Source organism: Nanorana parkeri, unplaced genomic scaffold, assembly GCF_000935625.1.
Source record: "Nanorana parkeri isolate BGI_ZX_2015 unplaced genomic scaffold, ASM93562v1 scaffold755, whole genome shotgun sequence".
In the NCBI taxonomy this organism is placed as follows: Eukaryota; Metazoa; Chordata; class Amphibia; order Anura; family Dicroglossidae; genus Nanorana; species Nanorana parkeri.
This window is the reverse complement of record NW_017307023.1, coordinates 768,427-787,252: the sequence shown is the minus strand read 5'-3', so window position 1 is coordinate 787,252 and position 18,826 is coordinate 768,427. Positions and strand designations below refer to the sequence as shown.

The 18,826-nt window shown below is 42.6% G+C and overlaps 1 protein-coding gene across 1 annotated transcript in view; it reads right to left on the bottom strand.

The window, feature by feature from the left end:
* Positions 1-407: 407 nt before the first annotated feature.
* Positions 408-18,826, bottom strand: part of TTC6 (tetratricopeptide repeat domain 6) — a 119,920-nt gene continuing 101,501 nt past the window's right edge. Inside the window, exons 32-34 of the mRNA XM_018564481.1 lie at positions 9,657-9,827; positions 1,895-2,120; positions 408-584 (exon numbers count right to left, since the gene is read on the bottom strand). Of these exons, the coding sequence (XP_018419983.1) occupies positions 445-584; positions 1,895-2,120; positions 9,657-9,827 (537 nt within the window). The 3' untranslated portion in view covers positions 408-444. The remainder of the gene's footprint in view (positions 585-1,894; positions 2,121-9,656; positions 9,828-18,826) is intronic.

Genomic DNA, 18,826 nt, shown 5'->3' with positions numbered 1-18,826 from the left:
GAAATGCATGTGATCTCCTGCAATTGCTTTCTCATTCTGACATCTTTCTGGTTTAGCAACAGATTTTTGGTTCAGCAAGAGTTATTTCCATTGCTTGCGATACAATTCGCCTCTCTTGGGTCTGCACAGGTATAGCAAAGTGTAATACTACAGGACAATGGAAATGACCAAATCTGCTGCAGGATACTTTTAAAACATGAGAGGAAAGCAGATCTAATATGAACGAAATATATTGAAACAGAAGGAAATCTTGTACAAGCCAGGTATGGAAGACACTTTAAAGAAGTACACAGTATATTAACAGGCAGCCTCTGAATTCAGAGGAAGCAGAGTTCCTTTCTAATAGTATAAAGTCCTAATATTGTGAGAGGCAGCATTTCCATTATTTCTGGTGAGATGTGTCTGCTGTGAGGTCGATGAGATGAACAAGAATGTCTCCTAGCGCTAATGAGCCTTATCACTTTGCTGAAGGAGATATATTGCTTGTTCATAATCCTCAATGGCTTCTTTGGCCATTCCCATTTTTCCTCTGGTATCTGCACGGAGTTTGTACATCACTGGATCTCCAGGCTGAATAATCAAAGCTGTAAAAAGCAAATCACAATAGTGAGACAGATTTAAATAGTGGTCTAAACATTAATATCTACTCTGGTAACTCTTTAATTATAGTATTCTTTATATGAATTCCATATGCCTTTTATATATTTTTTTTTTCTCGGTACCAGATAAAACATTTGCATATGTATAAGCACATTGACTGTAGACACTCAAAATATGGCCCTATACAAGTAAGGTGTGAAGAGTATATCAGTCTAGAGAAGATGAAAATGTGGTGCAGGCCACAGCTGTCCTGAAGAATGCAGCTGGGATGGGTGGTGGTCAGATTAGTTGAGCTAGGGAAAGTTGGTTAGTGTAATTGTTAATAAAACTACAGCTGTACTTTGTGTATCCATGAGAATGCACTGCCAGACCCACATAAGACAGAAAATGTTTTAGTCTTGTTTTTGAAAGAATCAGCTTTGGGAGGGTGAATCCATGACACCACTGACAAGCTCTTACAGGGGACAGTCCTGGCTCATATTCCCCAACAGTTAATGGTGCAAACTCCCTAACAGTGGCGTAACTACCACCTCAGTGACCCACGTGATCGCTATGGGGCCCGGGGCAAAGGGGGGCCCGGTAAGAAGCAGGCTGAGGCACAAATAGTCCCGGACGGCCCGGATCGCCTGGTATACCCGATGGCAATCCGGGCCGGCTGCACTCAGGCTGGGGGAGGTAATCCTGTAATGTCCCTTAGAAAAAGGCTGCCGCCGCTCTGGCGTTCAACCAGGAGCAGGACCGGCTCTAAGCGCGCCCAGGGGGAAGGAGTCACATCCTGCAGCCTCTGTGCTGCAGCTGTCTCCAGGGTCTCTCCCCTCACAGAGACATCTGCGAGCTGTCCATTGAGGGCCACCCGCAGAGAAGTCTCCCATCGTCTAAACTGTCTGTGAGGCACCAAGACCAGACAGTGCCCGAGGCCACATGGACTGTGTGGGGTTCTCCCGGCCCCAGAGGCTCTCTTCTTCTCAGCCGACCTGCTCTGCTGTCTCTTCCTGGGATCTCCGGGGACAGAGAACAGGTTAATTCAAGCTTTTACTGTATATGCTAGTACTGATTGAACCGTGCTAACAGCTCAGCCCTGTTTATACGTGTGTGTGTGTTTGTGGGCCCTGTGATTTCTAGTTACGCCCCTGCTCCCCAATATGCAATAAATGAAAAACTAAGCTGGGAAAGCAATATCCCCACTGGCATACACCCCATCACAGGGCATCCTAACTATTTAACCAGTTTAGTCAACAAGTAAGTAAGACATTGTTTGGAAACAATAACTAATGAGTATAATGAATGGGCATACCCTGAGATATGTCACTCTCAGCTTCTTCATACTGCTGTAACGTATTATGTAAGCTAGCACGATTGAAGTATGCAGCAGAGGATACTGGGCACAGATTAATGACCATGTGGAAGTCTCGAAGAGCTCCTTGTACATCTTGTAAAAGCATGTTAGTTATGCCTCTGTTCAGAGCGGCCGATTCATTGCTGGGATCCAGCTCCATGGCTCTAGAGTAGTAGTCTTTCGCCTGCAAAATATACAAAATAAATCTTTGATTTGCACTGAAACAAATGAGTAAAGTATAAGTGAACGTGAACCGGCTTGCTGCTAAATTATTCAAGTGGCAAAAAAAATGGAAGAGAATAATTGATTTTTACAAACTAGTTCAACATAAAACAGATGTGTGTGGGCAAAGCCAGCCTCCTTCGAACCTCTTATCACTGACTGACACAGAAAGATGTGTCCTAAATAATATAAAACAGCTCTAAGGAATTATTCATGCTTGGCAAATACTCTCTTGTCCAGAAAACCACTAATGAACATAGCTTAAAATACGTACATCACTGGAAATTATTTGCTGGAAGACTGCCATAGAGCTTTGTATTGGAGTGATATTGGGGCTTTCTGAATAATGCAAAGACAAACTGTAAGGTAAAGTGTATCTAAAGCCAAAAGTTTTGTTGTTAGAACAGGAAACGTTTAGAACCCCTGTCAGGTTTTTATTGTTGAAGATGAATAATAGCAAAGGGGTTTAGAATGTGATTGTATTAAATATTATTCTCATGTATATCCAAAAACCTGTCCATGCATAAAAAAACAATAATCCTACTTAAAGTGCACAATTCAATTTTTATAACATATATGTTGATTTATCTCGAAAATCAAGATTGTCTGCTGAATATTCCTAATATCCAGAGGGGATATCCTCAAAGGAAAATAAAAATCCTATAATTTCTTTATTGGAGTAGAGAGGTAGGAAGGGATGTGGCATTCCATTAAGGAGGCGGTGTGGAGCTGTGAGGGAGTAGTGAAAAAACACAGTGTACTAGTTGCTGAGCACAGTGCTTCTGCATGTGTGACTACAATGAGATGCACAATGAATTTGAGACAAAGGCATTTAGGAAATGTACAGTGGCAAAAAAAGTATGTGAACCCCTTTAGAATTAACCGGTTTTCTGCGTTAATTTGACATAAAATGCGATCTAATCCTCATCTAAGTCACAACTGATAACACACAAACAATTTTAATTCAACGTGTCTTTATTGAACACACCCATTAAACATTCACAGTGATGGAGAAAATAGTAAGTGAACCCTTGGAGGCAATAGCTAGTCGAATCGTCTTTGGCTTCCTCCGTGGTGTTCTGCCATGGGCACCCTGCCTGTTCAAAGACTTACGTATGGTAGACTCAAATACAGGGATATTTGCCAGTTTCAATGATGTCTTAAAGCCTTTAGCTGTTACTCGTGCGGTCTTCTATACTTCATTGAGGATTCTGCATTGAGCCTTGGGAGTCATCTTGGCTGAGCACCCACTTCTAGTAAGAGTAGCCACAGTACTAAACTGTCTCCATTTACTGTATAGACCATTTGTCTACCTTTTGACTACCCATTTATTGACCATTTGTCTACCTTACACTTTGAGATTGCTTTTTATCCCTTTCCAGCCTTATCCAGATCAACTACTCTCGTATGTCTTCAAAGAGCTCCTTTTTGCGAGGCATAGTTCATATGAGTTGATGCTTCTTATAAACAGCAATTTTAAAATGTTTAAGTGTCTTTTATCATGCAATTTGTAACCTGGGCATGTTGGGTATCGTTTTACTCGTTGTAACCTCATCTTTTATATTTCATTAAAAAAATTGGTATTTTGTTGTGTTTTGGGGCATTTCATTAAATTTTTCACTAAATATTGGGGTTTAATAAGGAGTTGCGCTAATATTTGCGCAACATAAAAATTTGCAACTACCACCATTTTATTCTATAGGGTCTTGGCATTCAGAAAATATATAATGTTGGGGGGTTTTAAGTAATTTTCAGGCCTAAAATGTGGAATATAACATGGGTACAAAAAATGAAAAAAAAAGGCCTCAGTCATGAAGGGGTTAAGTAGCTTTTAACCACACCTCCAAACTCATTTTATTAATTAAACTCCAGGTGAGCAAGCTACTGACTCCGAGTAGTTTCCGTTAAAGTAATTAGTCTATGGGTATACACATTTTTTTCCTCCAGCACTGTGAATATTTAATGAGTGTGTTCCAAAAAAGACACAAGAAATTAGAAATGTTTGTGTGTTATCAGCTTAAGCACATTGTTTTTCTATTGTTGTGACTTACATGAGGAACAGATCACATTTTATGGCAAATTACTGCAGAAATCCAGTTAATCCCAAGGAGTTCACATACTTTTTCTTGCCACTGTATAGGGATGTGGTTTCTCAGCATCCATTCAAATGTCCTTATTCACACCTATACTTAGTGCCTCCAAATAGTGAATGAAAAATGAATTAAATAATACCCTCACCGTAAAGAATTACAAATCATATCCTTCAATGATCCCACAATTTCACAATTTTTAAGAAAATATTGTGACAATCCAAATCATACAGTTTATAAAGATAAATAAGTGTTGTGATATTCCTAGGTGTTATAATATTCCAAAGTCCATAAATGCCAAATGTCCTGTGTATTTCACACTACCTCCATGCACCTCTGTGCGCCCCCCCCAACACAGGAGACTCATCTGAATTATAAAAAAAAAAAACAATATAGTAAGCGCACTTCTCAGAAACTGGGTCAATGTGTAATTAAAACGACTTGTGGAATGTGGCGTGCAAGCTCCTCAAACAGGGAGAGGAACCCTGTGAATACAATAAAAACAAAATCAAAGAAGCGCTACTGCCCTTTAAATGTAAATCAGTAACACAGTAAGTAAAAAACACATGTGTGTTTAAGTGTTTCAGCCTACCAGTGTAACCATGCGGCTGGATGGACCAAAATGTAACAGTTCAAAGGGGTTACTCACTGTTGTAGGCAGATGGATGTCACAGGACTGTATCACTGCCGAGGGGGGAGCCTGTGTGCAATCTGCTGTTGCAGAAGAAAGCGGGCTGAGAGGAGACTGTGACCTGTACTGTGCCGTCAGAGGCAAGTGTGTCTGTAAAAGGTCACGGTTGGGGTGCTGTCTCTCAGTAGTGTCTCAAGGACTCAGCTGGCCAGGCTGAGCCTTGATGGCTACGTTAAGGTCTGGCGAGGGGACCGCTCAGCTGCGGTCAGACTCGCTGTTGTGGAGCGGTATAATTGATACAAGGAGTGACGTCAGTGAAGGGCTGGATGTGGATGGTCCAATGGCTACACGTTTCGAGGCTGATGCCTCTTTCTCAAGCCGGAGCAGGGAGTCAAGAACGGGCGGGAGTTTCAGGGGTTGCTTAAATTTGAAAGGTGGGCGGAGCCACCCGCAATGGGTCCATTCAATTGGTGGAGACTCAAAGGGGGCTATGGCTTGAAGCTCGTGCCGATAAAGTAGTTGGGCTGCTCGTGTCTATTATGCTGGTGGAATTTAGAAGCAGTTTAAAACGCAAATTAAAACATAACGTTTATTTCTGTCTTTGTTAAGATTAGCACCTGGGGAATGGAGACTGTAAGAATGGATGAGGAATAAAAAGGTGTGCATGGCTCTTACATTCATTATGAACGTCTGTATTAGAACTTATGGACATTCATATTGTATTAAAAATGTTTTTTTTTAAATTGTTTTTTTAGAAGAGGCCCATGTAGTGGATAAAATGATCTGAGAGATAAATGTATATATCAGTGTAAAACTGTACGTACATATAACCATATATAAAAAAAAAAAAATACTTCATATACATATGTGCATATATTAAAAAATAGATGGGGTTACATACATATGGTCATGGTGTGGTCATGTAGAGCGTCACTTATAGGATTGTATGTATCTCAATCTCCTCGTTTAGACCAGTGGGTGTTAGTGTGTTCAGTTTATAAATCCAAAAGGTTTCTCTCTTGCATAACAGGCAAAACCTTTCGGAAGTTGTCAATTTGGTTCATATGTGTTCAATGGCGTAGACGTGTAAAGCCTTTGTGTTTTTATAGTGTTTCATGGTGAAATGTCGGGGGACACTATGCTCTGTGTCTCCCTTCTCGATTAACCGTCTGTGTTCACGGATTCTTTTCCGCAAAGGGCGCATGGTGCGTCCAACGTAGATCAGGCCGCATGGGCATGTGAGACTATATATCACATGGTCATGTGCACAAGTAATGAATTGGTTGATTTTGTAAATATTGTGTAAATGATTGCTGAATTAACTCTGTCCATGATGGATGAATTGGCATGTGAGGCATTTTGTTTTTTTGCATCGGAAAACCCCCACTCTATTATCAAACAGGAAATTGTTCTGGGTTTTTTTTAGGTTGTTTGGATAGTTTGTTGGGCGCCACAAGGTTCTTAATGTTTTTGTTTTTTCTGAAATTGATGGATGGTTTGGGCGGTAACAGGGGGCCTAGTTTTGGGTCTTTTAGAAGGATATGCCAATTATTGTAAATAACCTTCTGTATAGCTTTATATTTGTTATTGAACGTGGTGATGAATCTAGCATTATTCGTTGGAGGTCGGTCTTTCTTACTGTTTTCCTGTTTATCCATTGTGAGATATTGTGAATATGCCTCATTGATGAGATCTGCGGGATAGGATTTCTCAGAAAATGTCTTTATGAGTAAGCGACTAGAGGTGGTGTAGTTATTCCACATCCATTCTTAAAGTCTCCATTCCCCAGGTGCTAATCTTAACAAAGACAGAAATAAACGTTATGTTTTAATTTGCTTTTTAAACTGCTTCTAAATTCCACCAGCATAATAGACACAAGCAGCCCAACTACTTCATCGGCACGAGCTTGGAACCACAGCCGATTTGAGTCTCCACCAATTGAATGGACCCATTGCGGGTGGCTCCGCCCACCTGTCAAATTGAAGCAACCCCTGAAACTTGACTCCCTGCTCCAGCTTGAGAAAGAGGCATCGGCCTCGAAACGCGTAGCCATTGGACCATCCACATCCAGCCCTTCACTGACGTCACTCCTTGTATCGATCTATACTGCTCCATAACAGCGATACACAGCGAGTCTGACCACAGCTGAGCGGTCCCCTCGCCAGACTTTAATGTAGCCATCAAGGCTCAGCCTGGCCAGCTGAGTTCTTGAGAGACAGCTCCCCAACCGTGACCCTTTACAGACACACTTGCCTCTGACGGCACAGTACAGGTCACAGTCTCCTCTCAGCCCGCTTTTTTCTGCAACGGCAGATTGCACACAGGCTCCCCCCTCGGCAGTGATACAGTCCTGCAACATCTATCCGCCTACAACAGTGAGTTACCCCTTTGAACTGTTCATTTTTGGTCCATCCAGCCGCATGGTTACACTGGTAGGCTGAAACATTTAAACACACGTGTTTTTACTTACTGTGTTACTGATTTACATATAAAGGGCAGTAGCGCTTCTTTGATTTCGTTTTCATCTGAATTATTGTGGCCTTGTATGTAAACAGCTCATAAAATGCTTCCCCAATATGAAACTCCTTCCTTTGATGCAATATTGCTCCAACTTTGGCTTTGTATGTAAAAAGGTGTTCTGAGGTAATAATATTCTGGCTCAAGGACAAATGTAGCTCCAAGAATAAGAGAAATTGCCCATAGTATAAAACCATTTTTTTAATTTACAAGTTACAGATATAATAAAAAGCCCCAGCACAGGTATAAACAGCTCCAACACTCCCTGCTGCTTCCAACTTCACAGCACGTACAAACAGAATGATCTCAGCAAGCTCTGCTCCATTTCTTTTAAACTATTCTGTACTATTTTATATGTTTTTTTTCACAGTAGCCATTGGTATTATTGATAAGATTTGCTTTTTCGTAGCGCGGAATCGTATTCTAATCTATTCAAATGCATTTATGAGGACTAAATGGACATAGCTATTTAAAGATACAGGGTGGCACAGTGAGGCAAATATGAATTTATTTTATGACTTAAGTGATGCGATAATCTACAATATCTGAAAACAGATTTTCAGTTTGATACAAACTGGAATCTACTGTAGCACACAAACATGAGACTGGAGAGGCTGAAGGTTCTTCTGGCAAAAGAATACTCTCATCTAGTAAATGCCCTGGACCATTTTCAGGATTTCTGAATGATGGGTTGGAGTCAGCAACAACTTTTAATATTCAGGATCCATTCAAACCTCTGCAACTTCTAGACAGTCAGAAACAAGTTGTCCTCCAGAGCCCTGGTCAACTTTTTCCTCAAGAGAAAATCATTCAGGTAGCCCACAATCAGGATACCTCAAGAGTGTAAAAGTGCCAGCACTGGAGCCAGCACCTTCTTGAATACCTAATATACACAGAACAGGCCAATTGGAAGGGTCACAAACTGTTAGTGCAGAGGTCTCAAAGATGGATACATGTAAGTAGGCATCCTTTAAGTCCACCTAGGTCAGAAAATGCCCTTGTTGCAGAGAGGCAATAACAGATCTTATTGATTCAATATGGAGTCTTTGAACACAAATGTAAGCATTTAAGGCTTTGTGGTCCAGAATGGGGCAAATTCTCCCTTTTGAACTTGGGAACAATAAACAGGTTGGAGTAAAACCCCTTAAAATGTTCCGAAGCAGGAACTGGGGCAATTACTTCTGGGTTCAAGAGTTCAGAGAACAGGCCAGATGCTGAGGAGATACTGGAAGAGAAAAAGCAAGGAAGGGGTAGGAAACGAAATTTGAGTTTGTAACCCTGCAACATCACCTCTTGCACCCAAGCTTCAGGTATGAAAGACTTTGAAGCATCTGCAAAGGCCTTGGCAAAATGAGAGATGGCCAGATCCACAGCTAGAATGGACCACTTAGTGACAAACTCCTTATTAAAAGGTGGAGCAAAAGAGGTGTGCTTCAAATCTTCATAAAATAAACTCCAAAGGTAGGTAGTATGAAGCTAATGTTTTGGAGGCCTGAAAGACCCTGTAGGATTCAAAACCAGATACAGCATTGGTAGAAGAAACAGGCTGACCTTTCAGTTTTAGGGGGGTGCCGCATTGCATCAACAAGGGACAAGGCAATCTCTTTAAATTTAGAAGTAATAGCAAAAGAGCAACACCTCAGAGAGTTTGTAAACCCTTAAGCCAGGGTCCGAGATTAGCTGGGCAATCTGCAACATAAAATCTTGTATGACTCTAGTCAAAAAAAGAATTTGAAGGAATAGACTCCAACACTGAAGTTCAGTCCAGTGCCTACAAACCATAGTTAATATCTTCAATGTGCCTCTACTGGGATCGCCCAATTTCGTAGAACCTGTTTAATGGTTTGCGCATCCCAGAATGTAATGCAGTTGTCTTGGCCACCATCAGAGATGCACCCATATTGAACTGTGGGACATGACAGAGAAGTGCCTATGTTGGACCTTCTGTGAAGCTGACTTGCATAAGACAACCTGAGCTTATGAGACAGAACGGCAATACGTTAAAAGAGTATATCTATACTCTGAAGGCACTAAATCATAATGAAAACAAAGGCAAATGCAATGCTGGGAAATGCACTCAATAGCACAGGCAAATCACTGGACAGGTCAAAAAATGTATGGTGCATGTTGGGTGAATCAGACATTTTACTATTAAAAGTAATAGATTAGTGAATTGCAAAGTAAAAAAAAACAAAACCCACTGTGACTGATAACTAAGATTTTAGTGAAGTCCTATAACTGCTTCATTTGGATACATTACCTGTGAGAACTGACGATTGTGGAGATACATATTGGCTGCATTGAAGTATGCCAGAGGGTATTTTGGATTGGCTGTAATTGCTGATTGATAATCTCTCATGGCGTTAGGCAACTTCCCCATGAACTGGTGAATAACACCTCGGTTTGTTAGCAGCTGTGCTGTTACACCAAGCTGTGGGTAGAAGAGCAAAAAGTGACATATTTATAAACAGTTTGTTGTGTTGTATTCTTGAAATAAAAAAAAAGAAACTGTTTACAGCCTGCAACAGACCAAAATATTATGTAAATATGACAATAAAGAAAATTCAAGAAGGGTTGTACACTCCATTTATAACATAGTCTGTGGACTGTTATTTATTCCACCATACATATTGGATACATTTTTGTTCAATCAATTTTATTGATTTTAAAGTTTTTGTTTTTTGCAAATGTAAATAGTGCTTACAACCAGCTGTACACACAGCCCAATAAAAGAAGACATAAGTAAATAACATTCAACTCATGGCTCCCAGATTTTTTCAAATTTAGGTAACTTATCTGCCTGGACAGCTGACATTTTCTCGAAAAACATGATTTGTGAGACCCTAGGTTTAACTGCTGCGAAGGGGACTGAAGTGGTACGCCATGAGCTCACTCTCTTGGCTTCAGTAAGAATATGGGTGACCAACTTAAACTGGGTCCATGAGCATGATACCGTTTTTTTACCGAGTAGAGCTTCAATCTGATTTTTGCGGAACGAGTGACCTGTTACAGTATAGATTAGCTGATACACCCTAGACCAAAATTGCAGGATCTTGGGGCACTCCCACCATATATGAATGAAGGATCCATCAGCCTGGCATCCTCGAAAGCATAATGGGGACCTGGAGGGAACCGCACGGGAGATACGCAGAGGGACCAAGTACCATCTCAGTAGGAGTTTATAGTTCGCTTCCACCGCCTGCACAATCTAATAACTTTTTGCGGTCGTGCACCAAATTTGGGACCATGTGCTTGCCTCAATGGGGCCCCCCAATTCCTGTTCCCATTTTGAGGCATAAGGGGGAAGCTCTCCCTGTAGGGTGTCCATCAAGGAAGCATACAGGTGAGAGATGAGACCTGGGCCATGAGTGTCGAGCGTTAATAATTTTTCGAATGGGGTCATAATGGTCAGGTCTCGGATAGATCCAGCACACTGCTGCAAAAAGTGTGTAATCTGTATTAATTGAAAGAGATCTCTAGGAGTAAGCTGATGTTTCCCTCGGAGCCCTGGGGGTGTCACAATCCCTACAGAGGTGTAGTAATGTCTAGCTTGGACTAGAGAGCGAGCCCTCCATTTACCAAAAGCCGACGGATTCTCATATCCCAAAGGGAAAAGGGGGTTCCCCTGTATGGAGAGAAGGGGAGTGTGAGGGGAAATCCACTTCTAGGATACCTTAAGGGCATCCCACAGGCACAGTGTATGTTTAGTCATTGGGCATGTGACAGTTTTCCGCATCTTGGGGGGTAACCACGGTAGATTGTTTAAGAATATGGAGTCACACAGATATGCCTCCCATGGAGACCCACAAAGGTACCTCCTTCTCCGAGTGCCACGTAAAGAGGGGAACCATCTGTGCAGCCGCATAGTACTTTTGGAAGAGAGGGAGTCCCAGGCCCCCTTGTATTTTGGAGCGGTATAAAACTGATCTAGCAATTCTGGGGATGGAGCCGGACCATATAAACCGAAGGACCTGGCGCTGGAGAAGGCGGAGCCGGAAAGCAGGAATCGGAATGGGCAGGACTCTGGCAAAGTACAAAAATTTAGGTAGAAGAGACATCTTCACTGCCGTGATTCTACCTAGCCATGAGATACAATGTTTAGCCCAGGAGACCAAGAGCGAAATTAGGTGAGTAAACAATTTAGGATAGTTGTCATTATACAGAGTGTCATATGTCGGGGTTAGCTGTACCCCCAGATAGGGGAGAGCGGATTGTACCCATGCATAAGGGAAGGAGGATTTTAGGGAGTCACAAAGGATGGGCGGTAATGAGACATTGAGTGCTTTTGATTTGTTTGGGTTAACATGTAGGCCTGATAGTGTTCCAAATTGGTGCAGTAGTGGCAAAAGATTGGGCAATGACTTAAGAGGGTTGGAGATCATTAACAGCACATCGTCCGCGAATAGGCTAATTTTGTGATGGTACCCTGCCGCTTCTATTCCTTGGATGTCGCTGTGAATGCGGATAGCTTGGGCCAGAGGCTCAATTGCCAGGGCGAACAGGAGAGGGGAGAGAGGACACCCCTGCCTGGTCCCCCTGGAAATCGGAAAGGTCTTCGACCTGAATCCGTGATAATGCACATATGCCGAAGGAGTGGAGTACAGTGAGTCTATCCATCCCATGAATGACTGTCCAAAGCCCCAATGCCGAAGCACCCCCTTTAGGTAGTCCCAGCCAATGGAGTCAAATGCTTTGGTAATGTCTAGAGACAACAACATGAGTGGGATACGTCTGGAACGGGCAATGTGGAGAATTAGGGAAATGCGACGTATGTTGTCTCCTGCCTGACATCCCGGCATGAACCCCACCTGATGCTTAGACACCAAAGCATGTATATGTGAGTTCAGAGCCAATATTTTTGTGAGTAATTTGATATCTATATTAATTAGGGATATAGGCCTGTAATTTTCCCAAGATGAGTGATCGACATGGGGCTTGGGGATCATGCTGATGGCCGAGACCAAGGAGTCTCTAGGTGGCAGGAGGCCCTTGCGCAGATCATTGAAAAGTGTAACTAAGTGGGGGGGAAAGTACGTCTGAAATTTCTTTATAATATAAGGCCGTGAACCCATCCGGGCCCGGCTGTTTCCCATTATTTTGAGTTTTAATGGCATTCTGAACTTCCTCTATCGTGATTTCTGAGTCAATGTCCGACTTAGCTTCCTCCGTCAGGGTAGGAAGGTTCAGGTGCGAAGGATTCCAAGGCAAGTGGTGGGTTTTGTCCCTTAGACTGATAAAGGGCTTGAAGGCGGTGTTGAAAAGTCTGGAGGATCTTAAACGGATGAGAAGTCAGGTGGTCTCGGTCGACTCTCAATTGTATCGGGGTATGCTTAGGGCCAGCTTCCAACATTTTACATATGTAAAATTTATGTTTCACCCAACACAACTGTGCCTCCGCCTTGTGAGTCAAACATAAATTCAGTTCCATCTTGACGGATGACAGCCTGGACCTATTTTCCACTGATGGCACCTCCTGAAAAGCCTGGGAGGCCCGTTCCAGTGTCAGTTCCAATTGGCGTATTCGTTCCTCCCGCTTCCATTTAATTTTAGAAGCCAATGCAATCAGTTTACCCCTTGTAGTGGCCTTATGGGCTCCCAGACCACTCCAGAGGATGTCGCCGATGATGCGTTCATGAGGAAGAATTCAGTCAAGGCCGCACTTACGGAAGTGAACACTTCGGGGTCCGTCAGTAGGGAGTCCCTCAGGGACCAAGTGAAGCCATGTGGCCTAGGTAGGGAAAGGTTACATGTCAAGCTCACCAGGTCATGGTCCGACCATGATATAAACTGAATCGAAGCAGATTGTGCAAAGGGTAGTGTCGACGTGTGTAGGAAAATATGGTCAATACGTGAGAAGGAATTATGAGGGTTCGAATAGAAAGTGAATTGTTCTCTCGCTAGGTGCAGTTCACTCCAGGCATCCGCCAGGCCATAATCAGCCAATAGCAAGCGGAACCTAGGGCTGTGGGTAGCAATAATGGGGGGACAGCAGGGTCTCCCGGATCATGGCAATCTGCGTGAGGATGTATCAGCAAATTTGAATCCCCGGACAGAATCAAGGTCCTCTGCAATAATACGAAACAATTGTGATGAAGTATCTCCCCTCCGGGTCCTCGATAGATTATTTGCAAACAAATGGGAACAACCTTCTGAAGGCTAGAAGGACCCCCCTAGTTTTTGTTGCAGCAGAAGCCACATAAAAATCAGGAAATGTTGAATGGAGATAAGAAGGGGGAGAATCTTTTTTAAAATGAGTTTCCTGCAAACAGATCACATCCGCATGCAGGGATTTAAATTGGCGGAATGCTTTGACTCGCTTATTCGGTTGATTAAGCCCCTGTACATTTAAGGAAACTATTTTAATGGACATGTCGGTGATAGACCAGGCGTTAGCCTAAAGGTGGGAGGCTGGAGGGGGAGAAGATGGAGGGAAAGAAAGGGGTAGTGAGGAGGTATAGAGAGCAGGAGAAAGGGACTCAAAAAGGGAGAAGGGAAGCTGAGAAAGAGTGTGGCACGGAGTCTCCCTCACAAGGAGGTCCACAATACAACAGTGGACAAGGTTAGTCACCCGTCAGGACTCTTCTAACTGCAAAGTCTGAGTGGTGAAAGGTGAGGCTACAAGCAGTAACCGGGCCAGGCCCCAGGATCAATTCCAAAATACAAAAATATAATCTGCCTGTAATAGAGAAATAAAACAGAACAACCCACACCAAACTATAATTGAGTCTTCAATAATACAAGACCTACGAGGATATGATATCAAAACTACAATAACAGCAAAACCGGAGCAAGGTTGTCGTGGGGACAACGCTATACCCCATCTCGGGGTATAGCGTGCTCTGCTTAGGGCTAGAAACAACTAGAATAGCAGACCATTGGCACTCTGTAACTCCCCGGATAGGCAGAATTGCATGGGGGAAAACCCAGGGTCTCAACCAAGGGCTCCGAAGAGACAGTCGTCTTTGCCTGGACTAGGATCTCAATCGGCACAGAGCGTGGATTTCAGGTCAAAGCAACGAAAACAAATATTTGGTAATAGCACAGAAGTGCAGTCCGCCGACTGCGAGCCAAAGCAAGCCGGGTCCGGGGGGAGCCCGCTCCCGCCAGCTGAGACTCCCCAGGGGCCCGCAAGCAACCCCGGAACGCACCATGCAATTTCCCTCCGCTGCCATGCGCTCCCACTGGGTGCCGCCTAAGCGTGCTCGGTACCTGTAACCGTCAGCGGCGGGAGAGGGCCCTGCCCCACTTCTCCCCGGCGGGCTCTCGATCAATTTAGCTCTACCATTGGCATCCGCCATATATGTATGCTGCGAGTATTCGTTCAAAGTCACGAGGTGGGGAAGAGTGTGACTACACAACGAAAATTATGAGTCAGTAATATCTCAGTAGGCTCTTCTATAGGATAGGGACCGACAACCAACAGTTGTCGGTCCACCTAGTCTTCCTGATGCCCCGAGGCGCACCGACATGCCCGTACAAAAACATTCAATATAACTTGCATCATTTATAATACTTTAAGGCAGTTCTGTCCATTCGAGTGTGGAAAAGGTATCCCACCCCCCTCCCAGTCACCATCGGTTATAAGCATGCTCGGCGGAGCGTACAAAAAAATAAAAATAAGACGGCAAGAAAAAACAATCCAATGTAACTAGAACCCAGGCAGGATAACATTTACAGTATATACTCATCCCATCGCATCCGACTCCTGGGAAGAAGCCAAGAGGACAGCTGGCTCAGCAGGCCGGTCTCCAGACGAGTGAGAGGAGCGTGGGGCTCTCTGTTGGTTTCCGGTTCTCTCCTAAACCCACTCCCCCGGTGGGTTTAGGAGATGAAGATGTTCGAGGCACTGGTTTGCATCATCGACTGTAGGGAGAGTGTAGGTCTTGCCCTCAAAGAGGAACTGGAGCTTGAATAGGAACCCCCATCGATATCTAATCCGTCTTGATTGTAGAGTCTGAGTGATCAGGCGGAATTCTCTCCTCTTGGCAATCGTTACAGGTGAGAGGTCTGAGAAGACCTGAAATGAATACCCTGAAAGTGAAGAGACGGGCTCTACCTGGCCGCCTGGAGAAGGCGCTCCTTCGTGCGATAGAAATGTAGGTGCACTATAATGTCCCGTGTAGGTCCCTCCGCTGAGCGTCTAGTCAGGGCCCGATGAATCCGATCGAATTCCAACTGTTCGATAGGTAGGTCGGGGGCCAATTCCTGAAACAGAACTGTAATTGTGGATTGTAGATCCACCACGTTCTCAGACACACCCCTTATACGAAGATTTGAACGGCGATCGCGATTCTCACAGTCCTCAATCTGGGAATGTAGGGACAGATTGAGCCTGCGAAGGCGTTCCAGTTCATCCTCATGGCCCTCAATGATGGTGGTAATATCATTGCACTGAGATTCTAGTACTGTTGTTCGCTTCCCGATCTCCCGAATCTCTCGGACCAGTTCTGATGTTATTTGTTTGGACATCTTGTCCAGGGCCTTGTGTAGAGTAGTTTCGAATTGTGCCATCATGGCCATTTGTTGGTCAGGCAAGGGGTGATTGGATTCGTCTCCAGCCAGATCCTCGATGCCCACCGAGGAACTTGTGTCCTCATCCGGCGGGGGCGCTCTGTACGCAGATCAGCGAGACATCCTGCCCAAGGCCTCGTGCAGAGTCGACTAGCTAAGTGTGGTCTTTTCTTTCGGGTATGTGTGACCCATTTCGGTAGAAATCGATGCCCCGGGCGAACCTCTCTCTGGTCCCAAGAAGGTTATGCAAATTCAGGCAGTAATATCAGCCGTAAGATCCTTAAGGCGCCCGGTCCGGAGCAGATCAAACCGTGGCCATCACATTTTAGTAGTTCAAGGCACCTGTTTCTTCATACAAGTCTTCATCCCATTTTTAGAAAATGAACAATACTTTTTAGTACCTCAATTCTGGGTTCACCCAATAATTTTTGACATAATAATTCTTAATGATCTACATAACTGGTGGTGTGTGTCCATGGCCTAAATACTTTATGCTGAAGGTGTCCCTCTTTCTAATCTCGGAATATTGAGTTATTCTAGTGGTTACGTTAAGGTAAATACTGCAATAAGATTTCAAAATATAAACGGCTTTGAATTTACACTGTATTTTACCTTTAATTATACCTTAGCTGACTGTAAATTAATGGTAAAAAACAGGAATAACCCAATACATTTGACCTTTTGCAGAGACTGTGTTAAGTTACGGTAAGAACTGATGCAGCTTGAACATTTTTACAGCTTACTGCTGGAGAAAAGTCATAACCGCGTGACAGATTTTACTGTATACATTTTATATACAATTTAAAGGATTATTATTTAATTCATGCACCTCTTGGCTCTGTCCCAAGCAAAAATATTTTATCTTATAAATTATATTACTGTGAGGTTATTTTAAGTCATGCCTATAACACATTTGCCACATTCTATTTTCGAAGGGTGAATTCAAAGGTAAATGGTCATCTTCAGTGCAATGATATAGGACTAAGTTACAAAGTAGATCATTTTTAGCTCAAAATCCAACACATCAGCAGTATAATAGGGGCCATTTAATAATGTACAGAAAGAGGGTTTTCAGTAATGTGTCAGTATGCTTTATTTGTTCCTATTATATGGTTAATGGTAACATTTTGATTATCAGCATGCAGCTGTGTCTGGAAACTTCAACTGTGTTTGTGCAATAAATGCTCTTATAAGAACATTCTGTAAACACAACAGTGTCTGCAGTTCTCACTGGGCAAAATGGACATAAAACATTGTAAAAACATACAAGATCACAATAAGTAATACATTTTATGCACAAAGCACATTATTTCACTGCCCTTCATTGTTTTACCAAAGATGCCCGAAAAGTAAAACATGTTTTTTTTTTCTGTTACACAGTTCTAATATTTTCATCTTGCTTAAAAAATTTGGAGAAATAGAAACAGGACTGCCTCCCACCAGAAACTCACTGTAACTCACTGTGCCGTCCATATCCAAGCTGTTATATCACCTACAAGTCTTTTGATATTCAGAGTAGTTGTTCAAATGTTATCATAACAGTTCCAAGATTGGAGGTTTCTGTACTCTAAGAAACTTGCAACCAAGACTACTGCAAAAATCGTGCAAGGCAGGTTTGATTCCCCACCAAGGTTTGTAAGCCCTATGGAACCCAGGAAGGTAGATGAACCCACAGCGACAACCTTGTAATATGGGACAGGCTTTGCCATATTCAGCAAGATTTCCAATGTTCTTTGCAAAGTAAGGCTTAGTGGTTAACAGTTCTGCCTAACAGCACTGGGGTTTGAATATTTGCCGGAGTATGCATGTTTCCCTGTGCTTTTCTTCTGGGTACTCGATATTCTGGTAGGTTAATTGTCTCCTGTCTAAATTGGCCCCATTGTGCACATGTAAAATAGAAACCTTAGATTGTAAGCTCCTAGAGGGCATGGACTAATGTGAATGTGCAGTATGTAAATTGCTGCATAAAATGTCAGTGCTATATGAACATCTGTGATAAATAATAATAAATATTTCTCCCTACTCTGTTGCCAGACTGTCAAAATCATCACCAATTGTATTAAGTAACAGTACTGTTACCTTGGTTTTACTTTACATATGAATAGTGGGGAATGTTACTGTACAGTTGCTGTATAAGAAAAACATAAAGATTTCATCATATTTATGTTAAACCAGCAAATCACAAATACACAAGCGAGTTGCAGCTAATGTGATATATTCTATATATTTTTTTACGCAATAAAGACATGGAATGGAAGTACTGTTACTGACACTGTTACTTGTATATCATTTGATACATCAAGTCTATTTCTCCACCTTGATTTCAGGTTCAATAATGCAGATAATCCTGTTTCAGTTTTCTATTGAATAATTCAAAGATCCAGTTCCATACCCCCACCTTTTGGTTCTGTACCCTCGCTACTGCCACTTAAGAACCCATGTCCTAGTGGACTAAACGTTTGGCTAAACAACCTAACCCAGCCTGTCACAACTGTCCTGGGAATCAGGTGACCTTTTTCTGCTGGAAAAGCAGGAAAGTACTGACAGGGATCTAATAATTAATTTTTCTTGGGTGGAGTTCTTCTTTTAAATACAAGGACTGTAAAGTGTGCACGTTTGCTATCAAACATGATATTAATGAAACCATAGTGGTACAATGTACAGTGTAAAGCCACAAATGACCTTCAGGAAAAATTATAGACCAAACTAATTAATGATTACACCTATATTACAGCAGCATCATAGCATTGTTAATTATTTGGCTTAACACCCATGACATTGCGTCCAATTTCCATTCTTTGCTGGAGCAAATCTTTGGTAAAGGTAACCCTTGAAAAGTATACACGCTCTACAAGAGAATACAAATTTGCAGTATTCTTCATTATGAAAAGTAGTCATTGCTATTTCTCTTTCTTGGAC